The sequence below is a fragment of the Panthera leo genome, chromosome C1, assembly GCF_018350215.1.
Source record: "Panthera leo isolate Ple1 chromosome C1, P.leo_Ple1_pat1.1, whole genome shotgun sequence".
NCBI lineage: Eukaryota > Metazoa > Chordata > Mammalia > Carnivora > Felidae > Panthera > Panthera leo.
In genome coordinates, this window is record NC_056686.1 from 17,958,130 (window position 1) to 17,983,653 (window position 25,524).

Genomic DNA, 25,524 nt, shown 5'->3' on the forward strand with positions numbered 1-25,524 from the left:
TTTTCCTTCCCGTGTTGCCCTTCCCCTCTTGGGAACTCAGCATTTGCAAAATGGAGCAAATAATCCTGGCTTCCTTTCATCTTCTAAAAAAGTCAGAACTGACCTAGTGGATGTCCTGAAGGGAAATTATCTCACCAATATTTGGTGTTATTTCACTGGTGGGTGGAGCACCCGGGCAGCAAGAATTGGAAACTTTTGAGGGCAGGGACAGCGTGGTGTTTACCTTTGTGCCCTAGTACCCAGCACAGGGCTTATTATAGGGTAACTCTCAGTGAATGTTTATTGGATGAATCAGTGCGTGAATGAATGAAGGGATGTGGCACCCTGGGTTTAGAGGTGGATTTCAATTTCTTTCACATCTCAATTGAAAGAGGGAACAAGGGGCGCCTGGGTGGCTCAGTTGGTTGGGCGTCTGACTTGATTTTGGCTTAGGTCATGATCCCGGGGTTATGGGATCGAGCCCTATGTTGGGCTCTGCACTGAGCCTGGAGCCTGCTTAAGATTCTCTCTCTCTCTCTCTCTCTCTCTCCTCTCTTCTCTCTCTCTCCTCTCTCTCTCTCTCTCTTTCTCTCTCTTCTCTCTCTCTCTCTCTCTCTTTCCTCTCTCTCTCTCTCTCTCTTTCTCTCTCTCTCTTTCTCTCTCTCTCTCTTTCTCTCTCTCTCTCTCTCTCTCTCTCTCTCGCCCTTTTCCCTGCTCACACACTCATTCACTCACTCCCTAAAATTAAAAAAAAAGTGGGGGAGGGACAAGAAAATTGGACAGGAAACGAGAAGGACATAGCACAAAAGAAAAATTCCCATAGAGGGCAGGATTTTTCAAAGAGGAGAAAGCGAGTTTCTGTTATAATTAGAAAATGGCACATAATTAATTTGCGTGCAACTAGGAGAGTTGGCTGGAGCCTGGCCGCCCTCAGCTTGCCCACCTGAAGCCGGATGATGAAGCTGGCAATGCCTGCCCCTCTTATCTGGGAATCTCCAAGCTTTTAAGTCTCCTGTTGCTGCTAGGAGGAGGTGTCCCATTTACAGGCGGGAGAAGGTGAGGCTGTGAGTTGCCGTGCAATTTGATGGGGGCTGCCCTGCAAAGTGAGTAATAATAATGATAATGGTTCGCATTATTATGTGCCGGCACTCTGCTGATTACCTGCATTATCTCATTGCATTTTCCAACAGTAATACCTCATAAAGCTGCAAAGATGAAATAAAACAATGACTAGAAATTGTTGGGCCGGCACCTGGTGCTTGTTAAGCCCTCGAGTGAACAGTAGCTATCATAATAATTCTGTGAGGTTAGTACTCTCGTCTTTCCCCTCTTTTTACAGGTAAGAAAATTGAGGCACAGAGAGGTCAAGTTGCATTAAGTCACACAGCTAGTAACTAGCAGAGCTGAAACTGGAAGCAGGTTTGCCAAACTCTGGGGCCCACCCCATAGTCATGAGCTCACACTACCTCGTTCAAAGTGGCGTCACGATAGAGCCATGCGCTAGGCTCCCTCTTTTTTCCATCGAGGCCCCCAAAGAGCCCCCAGCATGTGACAAGGCACATTTCACAACCTGTGCGTCCAGAAACCAGATGGGCCACTGGCAAGCGCGAGAACCCCAGAGTGCTCCCGTCATGCCCAGGGGAACACTGTGCATGGGACTGACTGATAAATGATTCCTCGGTGAGCGGTTGTGGCAAGGCCTCCCTGTGGGTAATTAGTGAGTGTGATTGATCACTGCTGAGGAGGCTGGGTGGCTCACGACAGGGTTTGCAAGATACTGGGTGTATCTGGGTGTCCACACCCAGCTCAGGTGGCCCCTGGAACTCTTCCTCCTTGGGCTGGAGGGAAGTTGGGACCCAGCTCACTGGATCTATCCTGTGCCAGGCAGGGGCTTGAGGCTACCCCCGTGGTGGTGAGTTTTCTTCTCCCTTCTGCAAAATTGAGTAAGAGTCCTTCCTTTTACATCTCTGAATTATTGAAATGCCTTTGAGGTGGGGCAATGATTCAATTTAGTACTAGCTGGGAAGCTAAAAGACTCAACTCTCAACCCTGCTCTGTGCTGAGTGTCCTTTGGCAAAGTCACACTTTGTCTAAGAGACTAGAGTTTGAAAGTCCCTTTGCACCCTGAATTGAACCCCAAAGTCCTCAAGTAATGGCTCAGACACATTTACTTAGTATCATTGGGAGTTTCAAGTGGTTCTCAGCCCGAAGGCAGTGGGCGCTCGAGCCCAAAAGGACTTGGGAGGAAACCCTCTTCATCACCCTGGGCTTCCTCCAGCCCGGTGCCCAGAAAGATCCAGGGTAGAGTCAGGAGGCTAAGAGTATGGCTGGGGGTGGAACAGCTGGTGCCACACCCCTCCCGTGCTGTGGGCCCACAGTGAGCCCCTGGGGCAAGGCCCCACCCACATGAGAACCCCTGCTTGGGCAGTTTGCACATCCCCACAGGCTCGGGACAGGGGCTTCAGGAAGTGAAGCTTAACAGGTAGACGCCCGAACTCCTCTCTCTTGATCTTCTTTCCAACCCTCTCCCAAGTGGAGGAGAAGGCTGGACCGGGAGGCTCTGAGGAGGCAGCCTTGTGAAGGTTCTTGATGTTAGAAACCAGAGACCTCTGTTCTAAGCTTTATGCCGTGAGATACTAGCTGGGTGGCCTGAGGCACGCCAGTGGCCCTCTCTGTGGCTCAACTTTTCCTGCTATCACACGGGGGATAGTCATACGTTCCCTCCCTACTTTACAGGGGCGTTGCAGGATCAGAGGTGATGACAAATGTATGAGAAGCATGTTGAAAAATATAACACGCTATGCAAATGAGAGGGATTATCAAATCTCTGACTTGAGTTTCCTCCTCAGTGGGCTGGCCTTCCTTGAAACAAGGCGACTTATGCAAAAAACCTGGCACACAGTAGGTGGACAAGCTCTGGGAGCGGTCCCAGGCTTATGCCTTTGATCTTGTGTCTCTCTCCTCTGCTCTGGAAGATCCAAAATCCTCCCACCTGTCTCACTGCTCCCTCTTCCCTCCAGTGCTCCTCTTAACAACATCCGGTTACTCCCCAGACTTTAGGCAGGTCAGGCTCCTGCTTCCTTTCCTTCATCGCTGTCTTCGCCTAATGTTAGGTGTTTGTTTTTGTGGTTTTGTCTGTCTTCCTGCCACTGAAATGCAACCTGCATGATGGCAGGGATGACCTCGTTGTCTTGTTTGCCTAGGACAAGGCCTGGCACATAGTAGTTACTTGACAAATATTTGTTAAGATCAGGGATGGAGGGTTGGATGGATGCCACCCATATTTATTGGGTTTTTCCTCTCTTCTGTGTCCCTTCTTGGAAACTAATTGTCGGTGGAAAAGTGACTAGTTGTGGAGTTAGATCCCAGGAGGGCTGGCTTTGTAACTCACTTGACTAGTCCCCTGGAACAGGTCACCTAACATCTGTGTTGTCTATTTCCTGGTCTGTAAAGTAAAGATAATAACACACCATGTATGTTGGAGGCCCCATGAGATAATGAATGTGAAAGTCAAGGCGAGGGGTTATTACACTGTCTCTTTTGTTTTTGACACAGAACCTTGTTCACAGGAGGCTTAGGGAGGATGTTAATTTAAGAACCTTAGGCAGAGTCTCCCCTTTACTCTCATTTGGGGGGCCATGATGATGGTGATGATGATGGCTATTATTTACTGAGTGATTATTCTCTGGCAGGCTCTAGGCTAAGCACACTTCTTACGTTAATGCATTTAATTCTCCTAACAGCCCATGAGATTAGCCCCACTCGAAAGTAGCCATTCCTGGTGACTCCCTCACATGACTGTTTTAATTTTCTTCCCAGCACTTATCACTGACTAAAATTAACTCATTTACTCCTTGTTTGTGGTCTGTCCTCCCCAATTAAACTGTAAGTTCCATGGGAGCAGAGCCTTATCTGTCTTGTTCTTGGCTGATTCACCAAGGCCTAGAGAGTCCCTGACTGGGTGCACAGAAGACATTCAGGAGACCCATCTAACAGGTGAGGAAATAGGCTCAGAGAGGCTAATGCCTTACCCAAGGACACACAGTTGACTTGGGTCTGTCAGGTTATGACTCTGGTGCTGTTTCTTTCCATGGTGCTGCTCAGGGTTCTTCTATGCCCTGGTAGCGATCTGACATCAAGAAGGCTGCCCAAGGCCCAGTCCTCTGGCCATCCTGTCCTCCCCCATTCTCCTTCCTCCTTCTTGAAGCCGAGGAGCTCTGCCTTGGGCCAACAGAGAGTTGGTGGAAGCCCTTGAGAAGGTGACTGCACAGGGTGAGAGTCACCTTGTCTCCCCTCCTTATTCCGGCTCTGTCACCCTTAAGTAAGGCTCACTACCTGGAACTCTTCACATCTCTCACCCACTGGGCCCTTGATCCTCAATTCCAGTGAGAAGTTCTTGGATTTCAGGATTTGGCACATAAGTCAATGCCAATCTTATCCATAGTCAAGACTTTCTGGAAGCCAAGTGCTCAGTCTGGGAACATGAAATTGATTGGTAGCATGAGCAGGCATGGGGACGAAGACACTAGGGCTCCCAGCTCCTGGCCAGAAACTTCCAGTCATCTTGCTTTCTTACTCAGTTCCTCCTTCCTTGTGTGGGTGGAAAATCCTTTTCTGTATGTCAGTGGACCATCTGCTCAATGTATTGCAGAGGAGGGGAATTTCCAGAATAAGAAAGGTATCCCGAAAGGAGACGAGCATGGGGTACAGAACATCTTAGAGTCCGGCAGGTCCGAGTTCAGGGTGAGCTTCTACCACCTACCAGCCGAGGGGCCTTGAGCAGGTAATATTACCTGTTTGAGTCTCCATTTCCCCAATACCTGTCTCTCAGGGCTATTGCACAGAGTCGATGAGACAGTGCAGAAAACCAGCACCGTGTCTGCCTGTGGTAAATGACAGCCACTGTGTAGCAAGGACTCAGAGGGTGGGGTCCCAGCAGGGTGGACCGGAGACCCTCGTAGGCCAGAAAGGCCTCCCGGAATAATGACAAACACTGACCTTTTCTTCCTGATGGGACTTAATCACTGTCTTCTAAACCTGGATTTTTAAATACGGTAAGATAACCGGTAGCTCATCGCAGCTGGTAATGGCCATTCCGCCAGAGTCAGCGAACAGGCTCTAGGCCCAGCTCTGCCACTGGCTTGCAGGGTGACCGTGTCTTGTATCACTTTGCAATGCTCGATGTCTGGCTCCAAAGCTGGGTCCGGAGCGCAAGAATGGCTCTCATGTGTTAAGCACTTGTTATGTGCCAGTCTCCGTTCTAATCATTCTTTGTGTGGCAATGCACTCAATCCTCCTACTCCTCTGTGGTGGGTGCTTTTATGAGACTCCTCTTGCAAATGAGGGACAGTGCAAAGCACTGGGGGTCCCAACTGATGTGGAGGGAGGGCGCCCACCAGGCCTTTGCCTGCTTCTCCCCCGTCCTTTTCGTGTGGAGTTTCCTTTAGCCTGGGGCTGGGAGGGGCCGGGGCCAGTGACCTGGGATTGCTCTGTAAATTCTTCTAACCCCCCGGCCCAGGAGGCAGCTAGGAGGGGCCTACTTCTCACTTCTCCGTCTTAATGCCCTTGATTTATTGTAACAGAAACTCGGGGTGTGCCTCCCTTTCCGCACCCCTAGCGCAGGAAGGTTTCTGTCATTTCTCTTTCCTGTGTGACAGCTCTCTCCCCCTCCCTCTCAGAGCCCTATGTCCCGCACCCTGGGGCCCAGTGTGATGGGAGACACTGTGCCCTGGATGAAGCCCCCTCCCCCTCCGCCCCGAGAGCTGCCGCCCACTGCCTGCCTGGGTGTGGTCTGGCTGCTGTTCCCACTCCGTGTCTGGGAATGCAGGCTTGAGCTGCAGGGTGGCTAGAGGGCACTTCCTGCAGCGTGATTGTGAGGTCCTTGCCCACCCACTAGCCTCCCGCAGTGTCCCAGCCTAGCTGCTCCCATCTCTCACCTGCCACTCTCCACACACTCATTGCTCTAAAATGAACAGACCGGAACTTTCCCCACCTCTATGCCTTTGCTCACCGTTACGAGCGCGTTTTACAACCATGATTCTCAAAAGGTGGTCCCCAGACTACCGGCATCAGAATCACCAGGGAACTTGTTAGAAATGCAAACCCCCAGCTACCCCAGACTTACTGAATCAGAAACGCCAGGGGTGGAGCCCAGAATTCTGTGTTTTAAAAATAAGCCTTCCGGGTCATTCGGATGCAGCTAAAGTTTGAGAACAGCATCCTGAATTACAGCATCCTGCATTACAGCATCATCCTGCTTGAGCTTGATTGCCCTCAGGGCCCCTCACTAACAGGAGTTTGAGCAATTCCCTTAGCTTCTCTGAGCTTCAGTTTCCTCATCTCTAAAATAGGGACACTAATAGTGCCTGCCTTGCGGGGTTCTTATGAGCATTAAGTAAGAGAATCCATGGAGAGTGCTTAGCACAGCATCTGAAACATGGTCAATGCTCAATAAAGATTAGATAATTTTAATAATCTACATCATTATTCTGTGTCCTGTCCCTATCCCTATGGCCTCCCTTGGCTCTTCTGTGTGATCTATTCCCCAGTGCTGAGTATTCCCCCTGCTAAAATGTCCCGCTTCCTCCAAAAAGCCTCTCATGATCTCTTTCCTTTGAGCCCCTGTGGCTCGTCTCTTGGGCCACATGCCTTGTACGTGTCTGAGTTCTCAGCCCTTCCGGGTTCCGTCTCCTCTGCGTGGCCTCCAGCTTTCGCCTCTGGTTCCTGGCTCTGAGTGGCTGCTCGTGCCCTCTGCAATCCGTGTTGGTCTGAAAGGCCACTTCCCAAGACCAGGTTCTGCCCACAGGCTTCCTCGCCCTGGCTCTCTCTGTTCCTCGCCACGCTCCCTAACTTGCAACAATCGCCAGCCTTCCGTGGCCTTCACAGTCTGGAGAGGAACTTCTTTGGAAGAACTTGTGCTGGGCCATCTGGAAATTTTGTTCTTCACAGCTTGTCGTTGTTTCCTATCCTTCTAATGCTAAATCCCCCTTGAATAAGGATCTACCATGGAAACATTTTATTGAATCCTGTCTGAAGCTTTGCAAGGTTGGGATTATGGTCTTTGTGCTGCAGATGAGGGAACTGAGGCCCGAGGTCTGCGGCTTTCATATGGCAACATTTGATATTGACTGAAAGCATCTAGCGCCCGAGGGCAGGTACGTTCTAGTCCCCCAAGCTGCCCGGTGGTGGCAGAAGAAACGGTTCCAGGTTTTTAAGACTCTGAAATCCCTGGGCATTGGCCTGAGGCTGACCATCCATGGACCTTCTTCTGGGACAGCCTAAATTTAACATTCCTTACTCACCTCCTAGTTTCAGGTCCGTACGACTGCTAAAGAATGACCCGGTCAACTTCCAGAAGTTCCCCTACACTAGTGAGGACGAGGCCTGGAAGACCTACCTGGAAAACCCCTTGACGGCCGCCACGAAGGCCATGATGAGGGTCAATGGCGACGACGACAGTGTGGCGGCCTTGAGCTTCCTCTACGACTACTACATGGTGCGTTCACCCCTCTGGGCACGTCCCCCCCCCCCCCCCCCCCCGACTGAATGTATGCCTTTGCTTTCAGGCCTCACGGCCCCGCAGGCCTCCCCCAGCCCCTCGCTGTATTTTTTCTCTCCTCTGGGTCTTTGCACATGCTGTTCCCTCTGCCTGGCCCCCTCCCCTTTCCCCCTGACCAAACCCCACTCTTAACTCTGGATCTCAGCTTCAAGGTCACCTCATTCATTCACTGAGAACGGGGAAGGTTTTCTTGGGTCTCCCATTCTGTGCCTCTTGGCTCCCTCATTATTACCATCATTACCCTTGACCCTGTCTTTAGAAACTTATTATTTATGCATTTATTTCTTCATCTCCCCCATGACTGAGCTCTCGAGGGCAGGAACCACGTGGTGATCATTACTCGGTCCTCAGCACCCCACACTACTGGCCACACACTCAGTGCTCCGTGTGTGCTGATGGAATGAATCAATGTGTACCAGTGGCACACACACGCCCTGACACCTGCCATCTTCCTTCTGCCCCTGCCCTTGGGTCATCCCAGCTGCCCTGTTCCCCCCCCCCCCCCCCCCCCCCCCACCTATCCCAACCTGACCACCTGGAACATGCCTTCTGCTCTTGAACCATTTTCTTTTCTTCCCAAGGCCACTTTCACTTGGCAGCTGTCCTGCCACATCACCTCTCCCTCTCCCGAGTGTCTGACTGTCCTTCCTGCCCTCCCTGCCGTTCGGTATGATTCAGCACCTCCTGACGAACGGCCTTTATTGTTCTCTGATTGTTTCCGGGGACCTTGGCCTTGACACTCTGGTAGACTCTCCGCTCCTGAGAATTAGGCCCTCCTATATCTTGACACGCGGGCTTGAAGTAGTCAGCAGTAACAAATACATAACACAGTGACCCAGCTACCCCTTCCAGTGCCTGTGCCAGACATTGCTAATGGATTACAGCCTGCATTCTCACTGGGGGTACATGGGGCTGAAGAATCTTTTCCAATGCAGTGCTCCAAGCAGCCCCTACCCATCTGTCTGAATTGTCACATGACAGCACACTTTCTTACCTTCCCTAGGCTGGGTGACTGCTCTAAGAGACTCTCCCAGATTTGAGAATAGGAAACAGAAACAACCAATTATTGAGATAACTGGCTTTGACCTTGAAGATTTTAAAGCTACTTTGTAAATAAGCCCTCAAATTTACTGACCAAAGAAATACTTTATCTACTTTACCCCAAGGGGGAAGGCAAACTCTGTGTGTAAATTCACGGGCCAAGGATAGAACGTGTGGCCCCAGATTCGAGAAGGCCCCCAATTTTCTCTCTGGCTTTCCTTCTCCCCTTGGAGTGGTATGGTTACCCTAGCTTACTTCCTCCCCAGCAGAACAATAGCATCCTGATAGCATTTGGCACAGGCCGGCTGGAGACACAGTGGGAGCTAAGAATCCTAGGCCTGGATTGAAACCCGGCCTGGGATTTACAGCTCGAGGTTGGACCATAAAGTAAAATCCAGCACCATCTCCCCAGGCAAAGGACCGTCCCCCAGGGCCAGAACGGTGGGGAGCCGCAGGTGACACCTATGGTGGCTTTAGTGAAATACTGTGTCCTGATGAGGCACACCTGCCCTTCCTCCCCATTTCAGGGCGCTCTGGGTTCAGAACAGCTCCGTGGATAATGAGGACAGGGTCTCGTGATGTGAAGAGAGCACTGAGTTGGGATTTGAGACCCGGTCTGGTCACAGACTGGCGATGTGGTTTTGGGCAGTATAGTTCTAAAGGTGACAGCTTATCCTTTCTTACTGAATGCCAGGTACCTTCCTTCATCCTGTCCCATGGGGTGTGAGTAGGATCCCAGGCTTTGGAGTCACTAGGCTGGGTTGGAGCCCTGGTTATGGCTTTATCAGCCAGAAGTCGAAATGACCTAGATGCTCTAAGATACAATGATATTATAATTATAACCATTAAAATAACATTTATATAGTGTCCTCCATATGCTAGGTGCTGTTCTAAACATACATGGGGTTGATGTTGCTATTGTTATCCTTGTCTTACAGAGGAGGTACAGAGAGGTTAAGAGACTTGCCCAAGGTCACACAGCCACTATATGGCCTATCTAGGAATTGAATCCAAGAAATCTGGATCCAGAGTCCATGCTCCTAACCACTAAGACAACAGAGCCTCTCTGGGCCTCAGTTTCTTCATTCATATAATGGAGATAACATCAGTAGCTGTCACAGAGTGGTTGCAGGGACCGAATTAGAGATCACATAGAAGGCCTTCATACAGGGCCCCGTGCACAAGAAGCACTCTACTGAAAAACCACAATGAAGGGGCTCCTGCTGGCTCAATCAGTAGAGCATGTACCTCTTGATCTTGGGGTTGTGAGTTCGAGCCCCATGTTGGGTGCAGAGATTACTTAAAAGTAAAGTCTTAAGGGGTGCCTGGGTGGCTCAGTCAATTAAGTGTCTGACTCTTGATTTCGGCTCAGGTCATGATCTCACAGTTTGTGAGTTCGAATCCTACGTCGCGCTCTGTGCTGACAGCGTGGAGCCTGCTTGGGATTCTCTGCCTCCTCTTCTCTCTCTCTCTGCCCCTCCCCAACTTGCTGTCTCTCAAAAATGAACATTTATAAATAAAGAAATAAGGAAATAAATAAATCAGACCTTTTTTTAAAAAATAAGCATTAAAAAAATAATAAAAATGAAAAATAAAAGTAAGCATTATTTTTATTAATAAATCTCCACAATACCCTTGAAGTAGGCATTATAATCCGCCACTCGCCATGTGAAGAAACAGTCTCAGAAAGGCGCGGTCATTTATCTAGAGTCAGACAGCCCTTTTAAGTGGTCAAGTTAGAACTTAATCCGGATCTGCCTGACTCCAAACTCCATGATGCCTAACTGCTAATCTTGGGGTACTTCTCTAGCTGGGGGCTCAGACTAAATGATGGCCTGCCAACTCTAAGGACTGGGTGGCAGGTTTTCTCCCAGTGACCAAGATAGCTCCCCTGCCTGGCCAAGTCTGCTGGGGGGTGGTGGTGGTGGGGGGGTTGGTCTTAACATAAATGTATAAATCCCTCTTTCCTCTCAGGGCCCCAAGGAGAAGCGGATACTATCCTCCAGCACTGGGGGCCGGAATGACCAAGGAAAGAGGTGAGACACACCCAACTACCACCTCTGCCCCTTTCTTCACCCTTACCTCCACCTCTGGGCTTATCCATTGGGCACAGAGGGCTCAGGGCTTAGGACCCATGGGACTCTTAGGGGCCCATGAAAGTGTTAGAATTTATTGTCAAATCAGAAGAAAACGATGATCGTAATCCAACCTGGATTATATTTATTTTTATACCAATGCAATTGTAAAAGGTATTTTAAAATATTTTTCATGGAAGAAGGAGCCTATGAAGGCAAAAGAGACTAGGGGCCACCAAGTCATAGAGACCCTGCTTGAAAACACACACACACACACACACACACACACACACACACACACACACACACAGAGTTTACTGAAAACAAACTTCAAAGCCCTCGTCTAGGAAAAGCCCTGAAGGCAGCTTTTCTGTCCTAGCTCCAAACCCCTCCTCCCTGCAGCCTCCCGGGAAGGGAGACCTGGCCTGGGGCGGGAGGGGGGGAGGTGGTTCAGGTACTTCTTTCCTCTGGCTCTCTTGGGCCTCTGCCTGGCATTAGTGCCTTGGGGCACTGATGTTCCTCTCCCTGTGGAAGGCAGCCCAGGCCATGCTCGTGGTTAGATGGGCACTAAGAGGGACCCTGCCCTTTCTCTACTCTGCCCCAGCCCCCCTCTCCCACCACACCCCCCACTGCTCTGCCCCACGTAGGGCCTCTGCCGGGAAACCTTCCGGGCTTCTGTCTGCCTTCCAGAAAATCCAAACTGCTAAGGCAGGCATTACCACTCATGCAGCTGGCTCAGGGCCCCTCCATGCTAGAAACAATAGGGTTTAGTGTGTGGGACTTTTCTGAAAACTAATGTTTCTTTTAATGTTGTTAGCTTTTCTGATTACAAAAGCAATACCTGTTTGTTATAAAATATTCAAATTCTATAGAAATGTATAAAGTAGAAAGTAAAAGTTTCCTGTATTCCGACTCCCCTCCCCGCCCTTAACAGTTTGGGGTATATCCTTCTAGACCTTTTTCTGAACATATATTAACTGTACTCACAAATATACACCGCCACCCCCTACACACACACACTGTATTGATGACCGAATACAGGTGTTTTAAAGTGGAGACATTGGACTCTGGATAAGAGATAAATAAAATTTCAGTTTTTAAAATTACCAAGGACAGTAAAAGATAAAGCAGATGTTTTCCCTTCAGCCCTGAGCCGGTACTTTGTTCCGTTCTTAACACCCTCCTCCCCGCTCATCCCTGTGACAAACGGGCCTGGTACTGTGCCCTGAGTCATGCGTGTCGGGAAGGTCCGACGTGACGTTGTGTTAAAGAAGGTCGGTGCTCACCCTCCAATCCGGCCAAGGATCCCCCCGCCCCTGGAGAGAAGAGGGGCACTCACTCAGCCCTCCTCTCTCCCCAGGTACTACCATGGCATGGACTATGAGATGGACCTCGCTCCCCTTGAAAGTCCCACGCATCTCATGAAATTCCTGACCGAGAACGTGTCTGGAGCCCCAGAGTACCCAGATGTGCTCAAGAAGAATAACCTGATGAGCTTGGAGGGGGCCGTGCCCACTCCGGGCAAGGCAGCTCCCCTCCCCGCAGGCCCTGGCAAGCTGGAAGCTGGCTCTGTGGACAGCTACCTGCTGCCCAGCAGTGATGTGTATGATAACAGCTCCCTCAACTCCTTGTTTGAGAGCATTCATGGGGTGCCGCCCACACAGCGCTGGCAGCCTGACAGCACCTTCAAAGATGACCCACAGGAGGTGAGGGCCCACCCCCATACCCCTCACAGCATCCCTGGATATGTGCATGCATGTGCAGAAGGGGAGAAGACAGTGAGGAGATCAGAGGTTTGGAATCCATGGGGTGAAAAGTCCTAGAGCAGAGGCAGGTTTGCCATGTACTGTTGTTCCAGTTGTGCACTAAACAACCTGCACAGCTGTATGGAGCAGGCCCGGGATGAGGCCCCAGCAGCCTGAATGTGGCCATTTATTCTCTCTGAATTGTGTTTCTCTGCAGTCACTGCTCTTCCCAGATATCCTGAAAACGTCCCCAGAACCCCCGTGTCCAGAAGACTATCCCAGCCCCAAGAGGTAACTCAGCTGCTCTGGAACTTTGGCCACTTGGGCAGTAGGCCGGGGGCTACAGACAGAGCCTCATACTGTCCCCAGAGTAGCCATCATCAATGAATGCGAAGAGGAGAGTGAAGGCACATGAAAGGAAAGAGACTGATTTCTCCATTTGTTTCCTGGGCTGAAAAGGGGCTCAGAGCCCTGTTTAAAACACTGAGGTTCTGAGGCACCTGGGTGGCTCATTCGGTCAGGCTGTCTGACTTCGGCTCAGGTCATGATCTCATGGTTCGTGGGTTCAAGCCCCACATCGGCTCTCTGTCGTTAGCACAGAGCCTGCTTTGGATCCTCTGTCCCCCACCACCCCCCCACACACACATCCGCCCTTCCCCCCGCTTGTCTGCCCTTCCCCCGCTTGTGCACGCACGGGCGCTCGCTCTCTCTCTCTCTCTCTCTCTCTCAAATAAATAAACATTAAAAACAAAAACAAAACAAAAAAACTAAGATTCTGTTGCCCTTAGTCTCTCCTATGGTTTTGTCACCCCTCAGGGGTCTCTCTGGTTTCCATTATTTATTATTCTGCAGGATTGTGGCTCAAGGAAACCACTAAATAGAAACTCCAGGGACGCCTGGCTGTCGTAAAGCATGCAACTCTTGACCTCAGGGTTGTAAGTTCGAGCCATATATTGGGTGTAGAGATTACTTAAAAATAATTTTAAAAATCTTGAAGAAAGGGAGGGAAAGAGAAAGAGGGAGAAAGAAAGAAAGAAAGAAAGAAAGAAAGAAAGAAAGAAAGAAAGAAAGAGGAAAAAGGAAGGAAAGAAACCAAAAGTGTGGAAACGGAGGCCCAGGGAGGTTGAGTGATTTACTAGGTCACACAGCAAATCCATAGCACAACCTCAGGCTCCCTGCCCCACTGCCCTCTGGGATACTCCTGCCTGGGAGCTCAGCCTTACTGCCCTCACCCTCTCTTCCCTGCAGTGACTTTGAGTACACCCTGGGCTCCCCCAAAGCCATCCACATCAAGTCAGGGGAGTCGCCTATGGCCTACCTCAACAAAGGCCAGTTCTATCCCATCACCCTGCGGACCCCAGCAGGCGGCAAAGGCCTTGCCTTGTCCTCCAACAAAGTCAAGGTATGTTGCCCCTGGAGCAGCTTGGGAAAGGGGTAGGATGGTTGGGCCAGCCCTGCCTGACGAGGACCCTAGGATAACTGTCCATTGCCATAGAGTGGGGGAAACCGAGGCAAAAGGGCAGGGGTACCGGACCAAGGCTCTGGGAAGGGTCAGGGGATGCCTGGGCCTCTCCGGGAGGCTGGGAGTCACTGTGGCTGCTTGTGCCTGCAGAGTGTGGTGATGGTGGTCTTTGACAACGAGAAAGTCCCGGTAGAGCAGCTACGCTTCTGGAAGCACTGGCATTCCCGGCAACCCACTGCCAAGCAGCGTGTCATCGATGTGGGTGAGAGCCCACCCAAGCCTCCTCTCTCCGTCTCCCTTCTGCCCACCCCCCCCCCCCCGCAATTTCTCTGTCACACACACACACACACACACACACACACACACACACTCACCCCAGTCAGGTCTTGAAGTGCCCCTTTCCCCAGCCCTCTGTGATCTCTGCAGGACTTCCTTCTGACCCCAGCCGCCTGCCTGGCCCTTGTCTCCAGGTCATAACTATGGGGTTTGCAGGGATTTGCATCTGTTGGCTGCAGGCTGTGGCATTTTACTGTGTTGCTTTGGGATAAACAGTGCCCTAGAGACCCCAACAGTGTTGGATAAATAGACCCCTGGCCTGCTTGTCCCCACGGGGGGCTTAGCCAATTGAGACACAAATTCATAAGACAAGAGAGCAGGCAGCTGGTGACTGGGAAGGTTTGAAGGGCGGTGCAAGAGAGCTCTGCTCTGGGAGCTGGGACCTCGGCTCTGTCAGCAGCTAGGGGGCCCGGGGAAGAGGCATGAGGTGCCGCCTCATCCCTGCCCCAGGCCCTGGGATGGGGCACGTAGGAGGCACAGCCCATCCTCGGGCCTCAAGGTTCTGGCTCCACACTCTTCTGACCGTGTGACCTGTGTCGCCTCCCCTTTCCGAGCCTCAGTTGCTTCAGCGGTCAAATGGAATAAGGCCAGCCGCCCTGCCTGCCTACGTGCTGTTTCTTCTGCCTGGGAGCACGTGTACTGGAGAACATGATATACATAGGGGTGATTCTGTGACTTAACTGAGAGGCTACATAGCAAGTGGGTAGGAGCCTGTGTTCAGGGGCCAAAGCTGAGCTCCATTCTTGCTGTGCCTTTTTTTTTTTTTTTTTTTTTTTAAGCTGTGTGACCCTGGTCAAGTGTCCCGACTTCTCCGAGCTTCATTTTTTGCGTGTGTAAACTGCGTATACATAGCATCGTCGTGAGGATTAACAGAGGGCTCGCCACATTGACGTGTTCAATAAACGGGGTGGTGGTTCTACCGTTTGTTCGATATTCCTACCACCATCACTGCCCTCATCACTACTACTAGTATTTTATCTGGGAGATCTCCTCAATCACAGTCCCAGTGAGAACGCTAACCCCCACCCCAAAATCATGAGGGCCCTGACCTAGTTGGCAGAGTTAGGGATTCTCTGTGGGGTGTGGGCAGATCTGCTTCCCAGGTTGGAGCTCAGTTTTTGCATCTGTAACTCAGGGCGCAGCAATCAGTCCTTCCTTCCCCCTGCTCACCTGCCCCTGCCCCCCCCCCCCACCCCAATTGAGGGATGGTTCTTGGGGAAGACAGTACAAACACCTCCCCACCACGTCCCCAAACCCCTTTCCTCCTGACTCTCCTGGTCTCCTGTGATTTCAGCCGACTGCAAAGAAAACTTCAACACCGTGCAACACATCGAGGAGGTGGCCTATAATGCATTGTCCTTCGTGTGGAATGTCAACGAGGAGGCCAAGGTCAGTGTGTGGCTGTGATGGGGCTGGTCACTCACAAGTCCCCAGATGGGCACCTGGGATTGTGGCAGCCGCTCTGATGAGGGCGCCTACGGGGGAGGCAGGGCACACAGCACTGGCTCTAAAGCCAGAAGGGCTAGGCCTACCTCCAGCTCTGTGACCTTGGACTGGCGCCTCGGCCATCAAATTGGGGTGCAGTTGTAGCACCCACTGAGAGGTTGACGGGAGGATCACGGGAGATAAGTGACAGTAGAGCACAGTCTGGCACCTAAGCGGTGGCTGCCGTTACGAATCCGATCCACCCACTCACCAGATGGGAGAACTGAGCCTCGTGCAAGGTCACACGGTAAGCCACCGAGGACACCAGCTTCCCTGACTTGCAGGCCGTCAGTGTGGCAGGAGAAATGCTTTGGAGTCTGGTAGATGAGGCTGAGATCCGTTACATGGTTTCCCGCGTCCGTAAGGAGGGAAAGGAGTCCACCTCCTGGGGCTGGGGTGGGGATTTATTCCATGGGATCATGCGTGTCTAAGAGATGGGCCCGGCGCCAGACCCACTGGAGAGGCCTGAAAATGGAGCCTCTGGTGACTCTTTCATACCAGCCATTTGGTGCCTAAGGCCAACTTTCCGTGTGCTTCTGGGCCTCTCTGTGCCCTGGTTTTCTGTTTGGAGAGCCGGCACTGTGGACAGGGCACTAGCCTGACACTCAGGGGCTGGGTCCCTTTGCCTCCTTGGGCCAGGCCTGCCCTATCATTCCACGGTTGAGTCCAGCCCTGGCAAGAACATTTCTGGCCTGGACAAGCGGGGGAGCTGGGTCCTGTCTCCCGGCTTGCCTCATGGAGCGGTCCAGGCCGCCTGGAGGAAACGGAGCTGAAGGGGCTCCGAAAACACAAAGGGAGGCACAAACGTGAGGGATTATTATTATTCAAACAGATGCCAGGGGCCAGAGGAGGGACTGGGGCCTCCAGTTCGGGGAGGCGGGGAAAGAGTTTCGTAGGAAGGGAGAGGAGGGTTTCGGTTGGGATTTTCTCACAGCCTCTTAAGCCCCCAGGCTTGGGTCTCTCTCAGGCGTGAGCTGGGTGGGAGCTGCATTAGGGCTGAGTTGGCTGAGGGGGAGGTATGTCAGGCATGCGCCCGGGGGCCTGGCCCCCCACAGCCGAGGAAAGAAGGGGATCTGCTCGGGCACCGCACCCCACCCCTACCTGTGCAGGTCAGGACCATTTCCGAGGGAAATGTCCCAGAGAACAGTGGCCAGTCTGGAGCGGGGTCTGGCCCTGGTGCCCCACGGAGGAGTCGGTCAGGCAGACAGTCGTCAGGCGAGCTTGGCAGGGAGTGCCCAGCTGAGACCCACCCCAGACTGCCGTCGGAGTTGGGCGGGAGGCTTTGGGTTGAGACCCCAGCCGTCCCACTCCCCATGACAGGCCCACTAGGTGCTCCATGCACCCCCTGTGTCCCCTGGGGAAAGCTGGCCCGCTGCCCTGGGCACAAGTCTGTCCATCTGGAAAAGAGGTGGTGACAGGTGCCTCCCAGGGGCGCCGTTTCCCGGGCTCGATATGCAGGGCGGTTGTGGGACGGCAGGGCTGGCCGCCGGCGCAGGCTGTTTATCCAGCTCCCCTGTGTGTCCCCAGGTGTTCATCGGTGTCAACTGCCTCAGCACAGACTTCTCCTCGCAGAAGGGGGTGAAGGGCGTCCCCCTGAACCTGCAGATCGACACCTACGACTGTGGCTCGGGCGCTGAGCGCCTGGTGCACCGCGCCGTCTGCCAGATCAAGATCTTCTGTGACAAGGTGGCTGGGGTGGACGGGCCCTCTGCTGGGCCCCGGCGGGGAGGAGGGCCAGCCCCCACCCTCGCGTCCTCCCCAGCCGCGTGGGGTGTGTCGGTCTGTCTCTGCTTCTTGATCTCCAAACCCCTCTCTCCTCTGTGTGCTCGTCACTGTCTGCCTTGGCCCCTGTGTGCATTTTCCCCGGGCTCTCTGCGCTTCTGTCTCTCATCTGTCTCTTTCTGAAGATCTCTTTCTAGATCTCAGCATCTCTCCGTGTCTCTTTCTGTGTCTGTCTCTCTCGTTTCTCTTTCTTCTTCGCATCCCTCTCTGACTCCACTTCCCTCTTCTGTTTCTCTCTCTGTTCCTCTCTCTCCACATCTGTTTCTCTCTTGTGGCCTGTACTGGCCTCAGACAAGGCTGGGCTGGGCCGCATAGGCTGGGAGCTGGTGCTTTCCCATCTCCCGGTCTCACTTTGGAAAGAAAGCAGCACTGGATGGCTGGTCCAGATTTAAGATGCAAAGCAGCCAGCCCGTCTCAAGGCCCTGGGTGACCCCCTTTGCCCTCTTCCCGGCAGGGAGCAGAAAGGAAAATGCGGGATGATGAACGAAAGCAGTTCCGGAGGAAAGTCAAGTGCCCCGACTCCAGCAACAGTGGTCAGTGGGGATGAGTCAGGGGCTGGGCTGGCCTGGGGTGAAGGGGAGAAGGAGACTGGAGGGCAGAGGCTTGGGACGTGAACAGAGGGGCCTCGGACGCAGTGCCTTCCTTTTCCCAGCAGGTATGAAGGGCTGCCTGCTGTCTGGCTTCAGGGGCAATGAGACCACCTACTTGCGGCCTGAGGCTGATCTGGAGACCCCACCGGTGCTGTTCATCCCTAATGTGCACTTCTCCAGCCTGCAGCGTCCCGGAGGGGTGAGGGTCTTGGGCCAGAGAGGGTCTCGGCCCCTGGGTGGGGTCTGATCAGCACAGCCCAGCGAGGAGAAACCTACCACTCAGCCACTACAGACCAATTTAGATGTTTATAGGCCCCAATGTATATACATTTGTAAGTTAATGAATTTATTTTGAGAGAGAAAGTGAGTGGGGGAGGGGCAGAGAGAGAGGGAAAGAGACAGAGTCCCAAGCTGATGCAGGGCTTGAACTCTCGAACCGTGAGATCGTGACCTGAGCCGAGATCGAGAATCAGACTCATAACCGACTGAACCACCCAGGTGTGTTCCCCCCGCCCCCGACTTTTTTTTTTTTAACATCAAGATGCAAATACTTGTATTGAATCCCAGGGGATTAAAAACATGGACATACATCCATATGTAACATTAGTGAAACTTTTCTACTGGGGAGAAGAAGGTTAACGAAGAAAGGGATTTCATAACCACCAAAGCGTTCACACCTGGGGCACACACGGAGGGTCCGAATTTCTGAGCCCCAAATTAGATTGCAGCCGAATCAAAGCTGTGTGGATCACGATGGTGGCGGCAATGCCCGCGAGCGCTCGCTGTGCGCCAGGTGCCGCTGTCAGCACGGTCCACGCGCCGGCTGCGTTAACCTTCACTACCTCCCCGGGAGATCGATACTACGACTCTCCCTGGACTTGTGGGCTGGACGTTGAGGCGGAGACCAAAACCACACGGTACATGGCAGAGCCAGAGTGTGGACGCAGGCACCTCGGCTTTAGAAGCCACGCCCGGGAATTCTAGCTGTACCACCTCTCAAGCCAGTGAGCCATCCTGTGAGGCAGACACTGCTGTCCTCTCCACTTTCCAGATAAGGCCACACCATAGCTCAGTGGCAGAATTGAGACTCCAGGGCCTATCTAGTAGTTTGCTTCCATATTAAACAGTCTGACTATTTCCTGCCATTGAGGTCCCTCCGTGTAGGTGGGACTGTTTGCAGAAACAGCCCTTGCCCTCCAAGATGCGTTCAGTGCCTTGACCTCGAACAATAAGAGATTCTGGAACGGAAAGAGCAGGCAGTTCTTTTTTTCTTTTTTAAGTTGATTTACTTATTTTGAGAGAGAGAGAGAGAGAATAGGAGCAGGGATCAGAGAGAGGGAGAGAGAGAATTCCACGCATGGAACTCGACATGGGGCTCGAAACCACGAACCGTGAGATCGTGACCTGAGCCGAAACCAACAGCCAGCTGCCTAACTGACTAAGCCACCCAGGTGCCCCGAGAGCAGCTAGTTCGGATGTGGCCCGTGGTCCACACTTAAAGGCCTCCTGCGCCCACCATCCTCCCTTCCCTGCCCCGCCCCGGAAGCGCTCTGTGGCCCCACAGTCAGGTGGCCGCATCACCCTAGTGTCTCTCCCCAGCCAGAGGCCCCGAGTTGGGAGATGACCGCTCTCGGGATTGAGGGCCCTGTGGCCAGGCTGACGGCTGCTCTGTGGGGAAGAGGGAGGCACCCTTGCACCTATGAGCCTGGGGGCCGCTCGGTCCGACTCTGCCTCCTGCTGGGTGCGTTCCTTCGGGAGGCACTCACCAGGCCCGGTGCCTCACGTCACGGAACCGGTGATGACTGCCGCAGACAGTCTCTGGAACCCTCCGGAGAGTGCCCTTCCCCCCACCCCCTTTTCCCCTGTGCCTCAGCTTCCACTGCCCTGCATGATGGTGTGCAGTCCCGACCCTTCTGGGCGAGCTGGGGCTCAGGTGGGGCTCATGGAGCTGGCCGCGTTCCTTTAGCACCTCCAGGCTCAGTCCCCGACCCTTCCACTTGGGCTGGATGCTCCCTTTCCGCTCAAGATCTCAGCTCACCTAGGAGGACTAAATCTGAGCAGAATGGGCTGGAAAGCCATCACAACCGCATTCCCCACCTCACCCCCACAAAGATTGTGCCCCCTCCCCCCAGAAGGCCACCAGCAGCAGAAGGCCCCTCTCATCTTCCTGCCTGCCTGTGATGGAGAATGTCTTCTCTCTTCGTTGCAGGCAGTGCCCTCGGCAGGTCAGAGCAGCTCCAACAGGTAAGGGCCTCACCCCTCCCCCCCCCACCCCCCCCCCCCGCCTGGCCCCCTGCTGCTTGTGCTGCCCCCCAAGCCAGGGCCTGGGCACAGAGGAAGCAGCCATGGGACTCTGCTCCCAACCCCCAAGCTACATTCACGCTCCTTTCTCACTGAAACTGCCTGCGTTTTTATGGGTTTGTTTTATGTGAAAAGCTGGCGAATCTCTGGCGAGACACCTGCTTGTAAAAAGGGAAAGAAAAGGCCTCTGAGATGGTAGCACAGATTTGGAGAGTTAGGAGGGGCCACAGTGCTGGAGGACCAACTGAGGGGTCCACACACACCCCCTCCCTGACTTGAGGAGGGAGGGAGGCGCCCCGAAGGGCCCCATCCTCCCCTGTGTCAGCCTAGAGATCTGTCCGAGGGAAAAAAATGGAAAGATGGCCTCGTGGGCGTGAGGCAGGGATGGGGGGGGGGGGGGCATGTGAGAGGAAAAGCACACATAAGAAAGCACCTTAGTGTCGATATCAGTCTCTTCCCCCATAGACAAGGGGTACTTTTCCTCTGGTGCTTTCACACCGAACCACAGTGCCTGCCAGCCAGCCAGCCAGGCGAGCAGGGGTTATTGCCCTGCTTTACGGATGAGGAAATGGAGACTCAGAGAAGTGAAGTGACGTGGCCAGGCTCACACAGCTCTTAAGTAGCGGAAGTGGGCTGGAACCGAAGCCTGTCTTCCTCCAAATGCCACCACGCTTCCCCCTCTCCCCGCCCCACATCCGAGTGGATTCTCCCGAAAAAGAACAACACGCTGATGATGAAACGAGAGTCCATATTTACTGAGACGCAACTGTGTGTCACACGCTGTTCTGAAAGCAGTTTGTGTGACGTCCTTCAGCCTCACAACTTTATGAAGTACTCTTGGCCTTACCTAATTGTCACCCCATTTGATAGAAGGGGACACTGAGGGACTAAGAGACTCATCCCGAGTCACCCAGCTACTGAGTGGGATTCGAACCCAGGCAGTCCCACCTCCAGAACCTGCTGCTTTCACCGCCGTCCTCCTGCGCTGTGCCTGCCTTCATGGGGTTTTCTGCACATCTGGGGCCCCTTTCAACTCTGGGAAGTCCCGGGTTCCTCACGAGCCCCTCCCTGTCACCCCCCAGGCTGCCGCTGAAGCGCTCCTGCTCACCCTTCGCTGAGGAGTTTGAGTCTCTGCCCTCCAAAAAGGCCAAGGAAGACGATCTTCAGAGAGGTACCCTCACTCCCGGCCCATCTGTTCTCTGAGCCCACCGCGTGGCCCCCAGCCCCCCACGGGGCCTTCCCCAAGCCTCGAACGCCAATCCTGGCCCGGCAGCCGGGGCGGCACCCACCCAGCAGAGAGGGCGCAAGGAGCTCTTTGGAGCTGGATTTGGGCCACGACTTGAGGGTGGAGTAAGGGTGACACGCAGGGTGCTTGGAGAGTTGACAGTGGAGCCGGAGGTCTTCTGCCTCCACTGGCCTCGTGGGCATGTCCCTTGTTGGGCATCCCACAGCAGCTGGGACGAGGCAACAGGTCCATTATGTTGGGCAACCCCCCCCTTCTCTTTTGGGGGTGGGAACAGCATTGGGTTTCCATACCTGGCTTTCTGGCTCTGACAGCCTAAATCTGTAACTTCCTGGGAGAGGGGGATGTGCCCAAACCTCGGGGGGCTATAGCTGATCATCAGGAAGAAACCAGCCAGCAGCCAAGATCAAAAGCTTCTGGCAACCTTGCACGGAGCCTCATACCGCACTTGGTGTTTAAAATGTCATGTCATTAATTCCCCAACACCCCTGTGAAATAGGGGGTGGAGCCACCTCCATTTCCCATTTGGATAAAGTGAGGCTCAGTGATGTAACAATATCTTCTTCAAGGTCACCTGGCTGGCAGGTGATAGAGCAGGGATTCCAACCTGCCCAGATCAGCACAGTCTGAGGGGGGCCTGCAGAGCCCGTGGGATTTCCCATCTGGGTACAGACCCTCAGCGAGGATTTGCCTTTCCTGCAGAATTCAATCGAATGCCCGAAATGATACTTTTGAAGATTCCCCCATCCCGTGAGGTATTCCCCGGCTCAATGACCCTCTCCTCACCACTAAAGCCACCCCTTTGCCTCTCAGTTCTGTTGTATGTGCGGAGGGAGACCGAGGAGGTATTTGACGCCCTCATGTTGAAGACGCCAGACCTGAAGGGGCTGAGGAATGCGGTAAGAGGCCCTGTGAACCCCGCCCAGCCCTGGCCGGACCCCACTCTGAGTTCCTGTCCCCACTCTTCACTACACAGTTCTGATTTCCCACAGGAAGCCTCTGAGAAGGAATATGCTGGAACCCTGGCTTTCTGATGGTCCACCTGTCCCACCCCATTTCAGGGGGGCCTGCGGGCCTGGCTGGTGGGGGCGTGCCTCTGTGATGTTATCTCGAAGCCAGAACCCTGGCCCCACCCTGGGAGGCACACACACCATAAATCCTCCCTAATCTGATGGCTGCTGTCTGACAGGCCAGAGCTTTTTGTTGGCTTTGCAAACCTGTTTCTGTTTTAATGGGAATGAAACCCAAAAAGGCCAGGCCCCAGAGACTCTCTTTTTTCTTTTCCAGGGGGCCTCATTCCTCTCGCCTGTGGTTGGCTGGGGGGCACTGGCGGGGGCAGCCAAAGGTGGTGTCTGGGCAAGGAGACCTTCCCCAACCCCCCAGATTGCCAGAGCGGGCAAAAGAGCTTTGAACAAAACCCACAGCAGCTTTGTGCCTCAGCTCAAAACCGAGCAAACACAAGCCTCCACCAGGGCCGGCTGTGCTTAAAGGTCCAACCACAGAGTAAAGCCAGACAGGTCCAAGATGCCAGGCGGGGGGGGGGGGGGGGGGGGGGGGGGGGGAGGGGGGGGGGGGGGGGGGGGGGATGAATCTAATAATAGCACCAGCTTCCTTTTACTGAAGACCCACTATGTGCCAGGCATCGTGTCAAGCAAGCTGCGTTTGCTAGCTCACCATATTCTCTTAACCCTGAAAAGTGGGTACTATCATTATCTCTTCATTTCCCACAAGGAAACGGCCTTCCAGTGGTCGGGCAACTTGCCGAAGTGACAGAGCTACCATCCAGCCCAAGCTCTCTCCACTCGGCTATCCCCTCCTGGTCACTTCACATCCCGTCCACCCTGCTTGGTCGGCACCAGCCCCAGAAGTTGGGCTCACAAAAGGCCACTAACGTCACTTGAATATTGACTCAGAATCTTTGGGCCGGACAGTACCTAAAAGGGTCCCCATCCGGTATTTGAGCTCTCTCCCCAGGCGGGTACCTGCTCTTGACTCGTGTCCTTCCAGGAATGGGGAGCTCACCGCCACACGGGGCAGCTTACGCCTTCTTTGTACAATTTATGGTTAGAAAATACCTAAGTCCTTTCGAGTGAATGGAGATCTTCCTCCTGGAAGCTTCTAGCCATATAGCCATTAAAACAAATAGCCTAAGAACTTTTCTGGACTGGAGGGATCTCCGGCAGGGCGGAGAATAACTGAGGAGCCAAACCTGACCCTCTTCCTAAAAGGCCCAGAGAGAACGTCAGTCTGAAGCCCTTGGTCTGAGGCTCGCCGCAGCCAGTAATGCCAGACTGCAGAGTAACCTCTGCCTGAGCCTCTCACCAGGGCACAGGCCCCGCACTGGGCCCTTCACGTAATCTTCTCGGTCCCTGCGCGGGACCACGCTGTGCGTTTACCCCGTTATTGTGCCCGTTTTGCAAACGAGGAAGCCGAGGCTGGTGACCGGCTCAGAGTCTGCCCTCCGGGTGGTGGAGCTGGGACCAGACCAGACCCATCTGCCCCGGAGGAAACTTCCGGTGGTCTGGGAGAAGCAGGCTGGCTCTCACGGCCACACTCACGGGCCTCGGAGCTGCAGGTTCTTCGTCTGCAGAAGGAGCACCCGTGATTTGGGTCGTGACGGTTGGGATGGGGCAGGAGACCAGGGATCTGGCTGGGCCTTGGTTGAGCCCAGCATCCTCCCCCATCCGATGGGGTTAGTAATTCCTGCCTAGAAGGGGGCAATATTTCGATAATCCCCCTCGCAACAGGGTGGGAGTGTCCCCACCACTCCCCTTCTAAAAGGACAACAGTGAGCATTGATGGAGGCCTTCCACCGCCAGGAACCGACCCAGGTGTTTTACACGGGCCAGACTGGTCACGTGAGCACCCCTGTGAGGTAGGCGCTTCGACCGGCTTCCCCAGCTAGTTTGCCCGAAGTCGGCAGCTGGTGAGTGGAACCCGCTGGAACAGTGTGGTTCTGACTAGAGGCGAAGGTTGGGGACCTGGAGGCTGCTCTTTGGGGTATTTTACAGCCACTAAACATGCAGTTTTTCAGGAGCCTGTTGTGATGCGGGAAGGCTCATAACATACAGTGATAACTAAAAACAGTTCTATAAAGCTGTCTGGGTGGAACATAAAAGATCTGTACACATGGCCAAAAGATGGGGAAGGGCACACCCAGATGTCAGTAGCGTTTATCTCTGAGAAACAGGATTAGGGACTATTGAAATTGTCCTCTCTGGATTTTTCCACAGTATGGATGTATGTTACATTCAGAATCAGGAAATAAAAAGTCCTAGTATGAAAGGCTGGAATGGATCCAGTCTGGGCAGCAGACAACACATCCCCTACTGTTTTCTTCCAGATCTCTGAGAAGTATGGGTTCCCTGAAGAGAACATTTACAAAGTCTACAAGAAATGTAAGCGGGGGTAAGTGCTCATAACAGCTCTCCCTCCCCCTTCCCCCTGTGCTGCCCCTTTCCCTCTATTTTATTTTTTTTATTCTAATTTTTAATATTTATTTATTTTTGAGAGAGAGAATTCACGTGAGCAGGGGAGGGGCAGACAGAAAGTGGCGAGAGAATCCCAAGCAGGCTCTGCACTATGAGCGCAGACCCTGACTCAAGCCTCAAACCCACGAACTGTGAAATCATGACCTGAGCCGAAACCAAGAGTCAGATGCTCAACCGACTGAGCCACCCAGGCGCCCCTGCCCCTTTCCCTCTAAAAGTGTTGGCTCTGGGAGCTCCCAGCAAGTGTGCTCTGCCTGGCCCATGCCAAGCAGCATTTGTACTTGGCTTCGTGGAAAGGATGAGGGGTATGGGGTTGGGTGGAAAGCCCCCAGTCAGGCAAGGCCACCTGCAGAGACCGGACATTGAACACCACCAGGAAGGAAAGGAGTGGCAGACTGATGGAAGGGTCTTTGTAGAGACCACAGGTGGAGGGGCA

General features: G+C 53.4%; 1 protein-coding gene across 6 annotated transcripts in view; it reads left to right on the plus strand.

Annotated features, from left to right (window-relative positions):
- The window catches only part of GRHL3 (grainyhead like transcription factor 3), a 49,242-nt gene that overhangs the window by 19,157 nt on the left and 4,561 nt on the right, over positions 1-25,524 (plus strand). For 4 of the 6 annotated variants that reach the window (XM_042951919.1, XM_042951916.1, XM_042951917.1 and 1 more), the window contains exons 2-15: positions 7,288-7,474; positions 10,553-10,614; positions 12,014-12,359; positions 12,616-12,689; positions 13,647-13,800; positions 14,011-14,122; positions 15,491-15,585; positions 17,209-17,367; positions 17,918-17,996; positions 18,116-18,252; positions 20,263-20,297; positions 21,437-21,525; positions 22,411-22,496; positions 24,941-25,005. In XM_042951919.1, the coding sequence (XP_042807853.1) occupies positions 7,409-7,474; positions 10,553-10,614; positions 12,014-12,359; positions 12,616-12,689; positions 13,647-13,800; positions 14,011-14,122; positions 15,491-15,585; positions 17,209-17,367; positions 17,918-17,996; positions 18,116-18,252; positions 20,263-20,297; positions 21,437-21,525; positions 22,411-22,496; positions 24,941-25,005 (1,559 nt within the window). In that variant the 5' untranslated portion in view covers positions 7,288-7,408. Of the gene's footprint in view, positions 1-6,904; positions 7,134-7,287; positions 7,475-10,552; positions 10,615-12,013; positions 12,360-12,615; positions 12,690-13,646; positions 13,801-14,010; positions 14,123-15,490; positions 15,586-17,208; positions 17,368-17,917; positions 17,997-18,115; positions 18,253-20,262; positions 20,298-21,436; positions 21,526-22,410; positions 22,497-24,940; positions 25,006-25,524 lie in introns of those variants that run through there. The other 2 variants (XM_042951918.1, XM_042951915.1) reach the window with 2 other exon arrangements.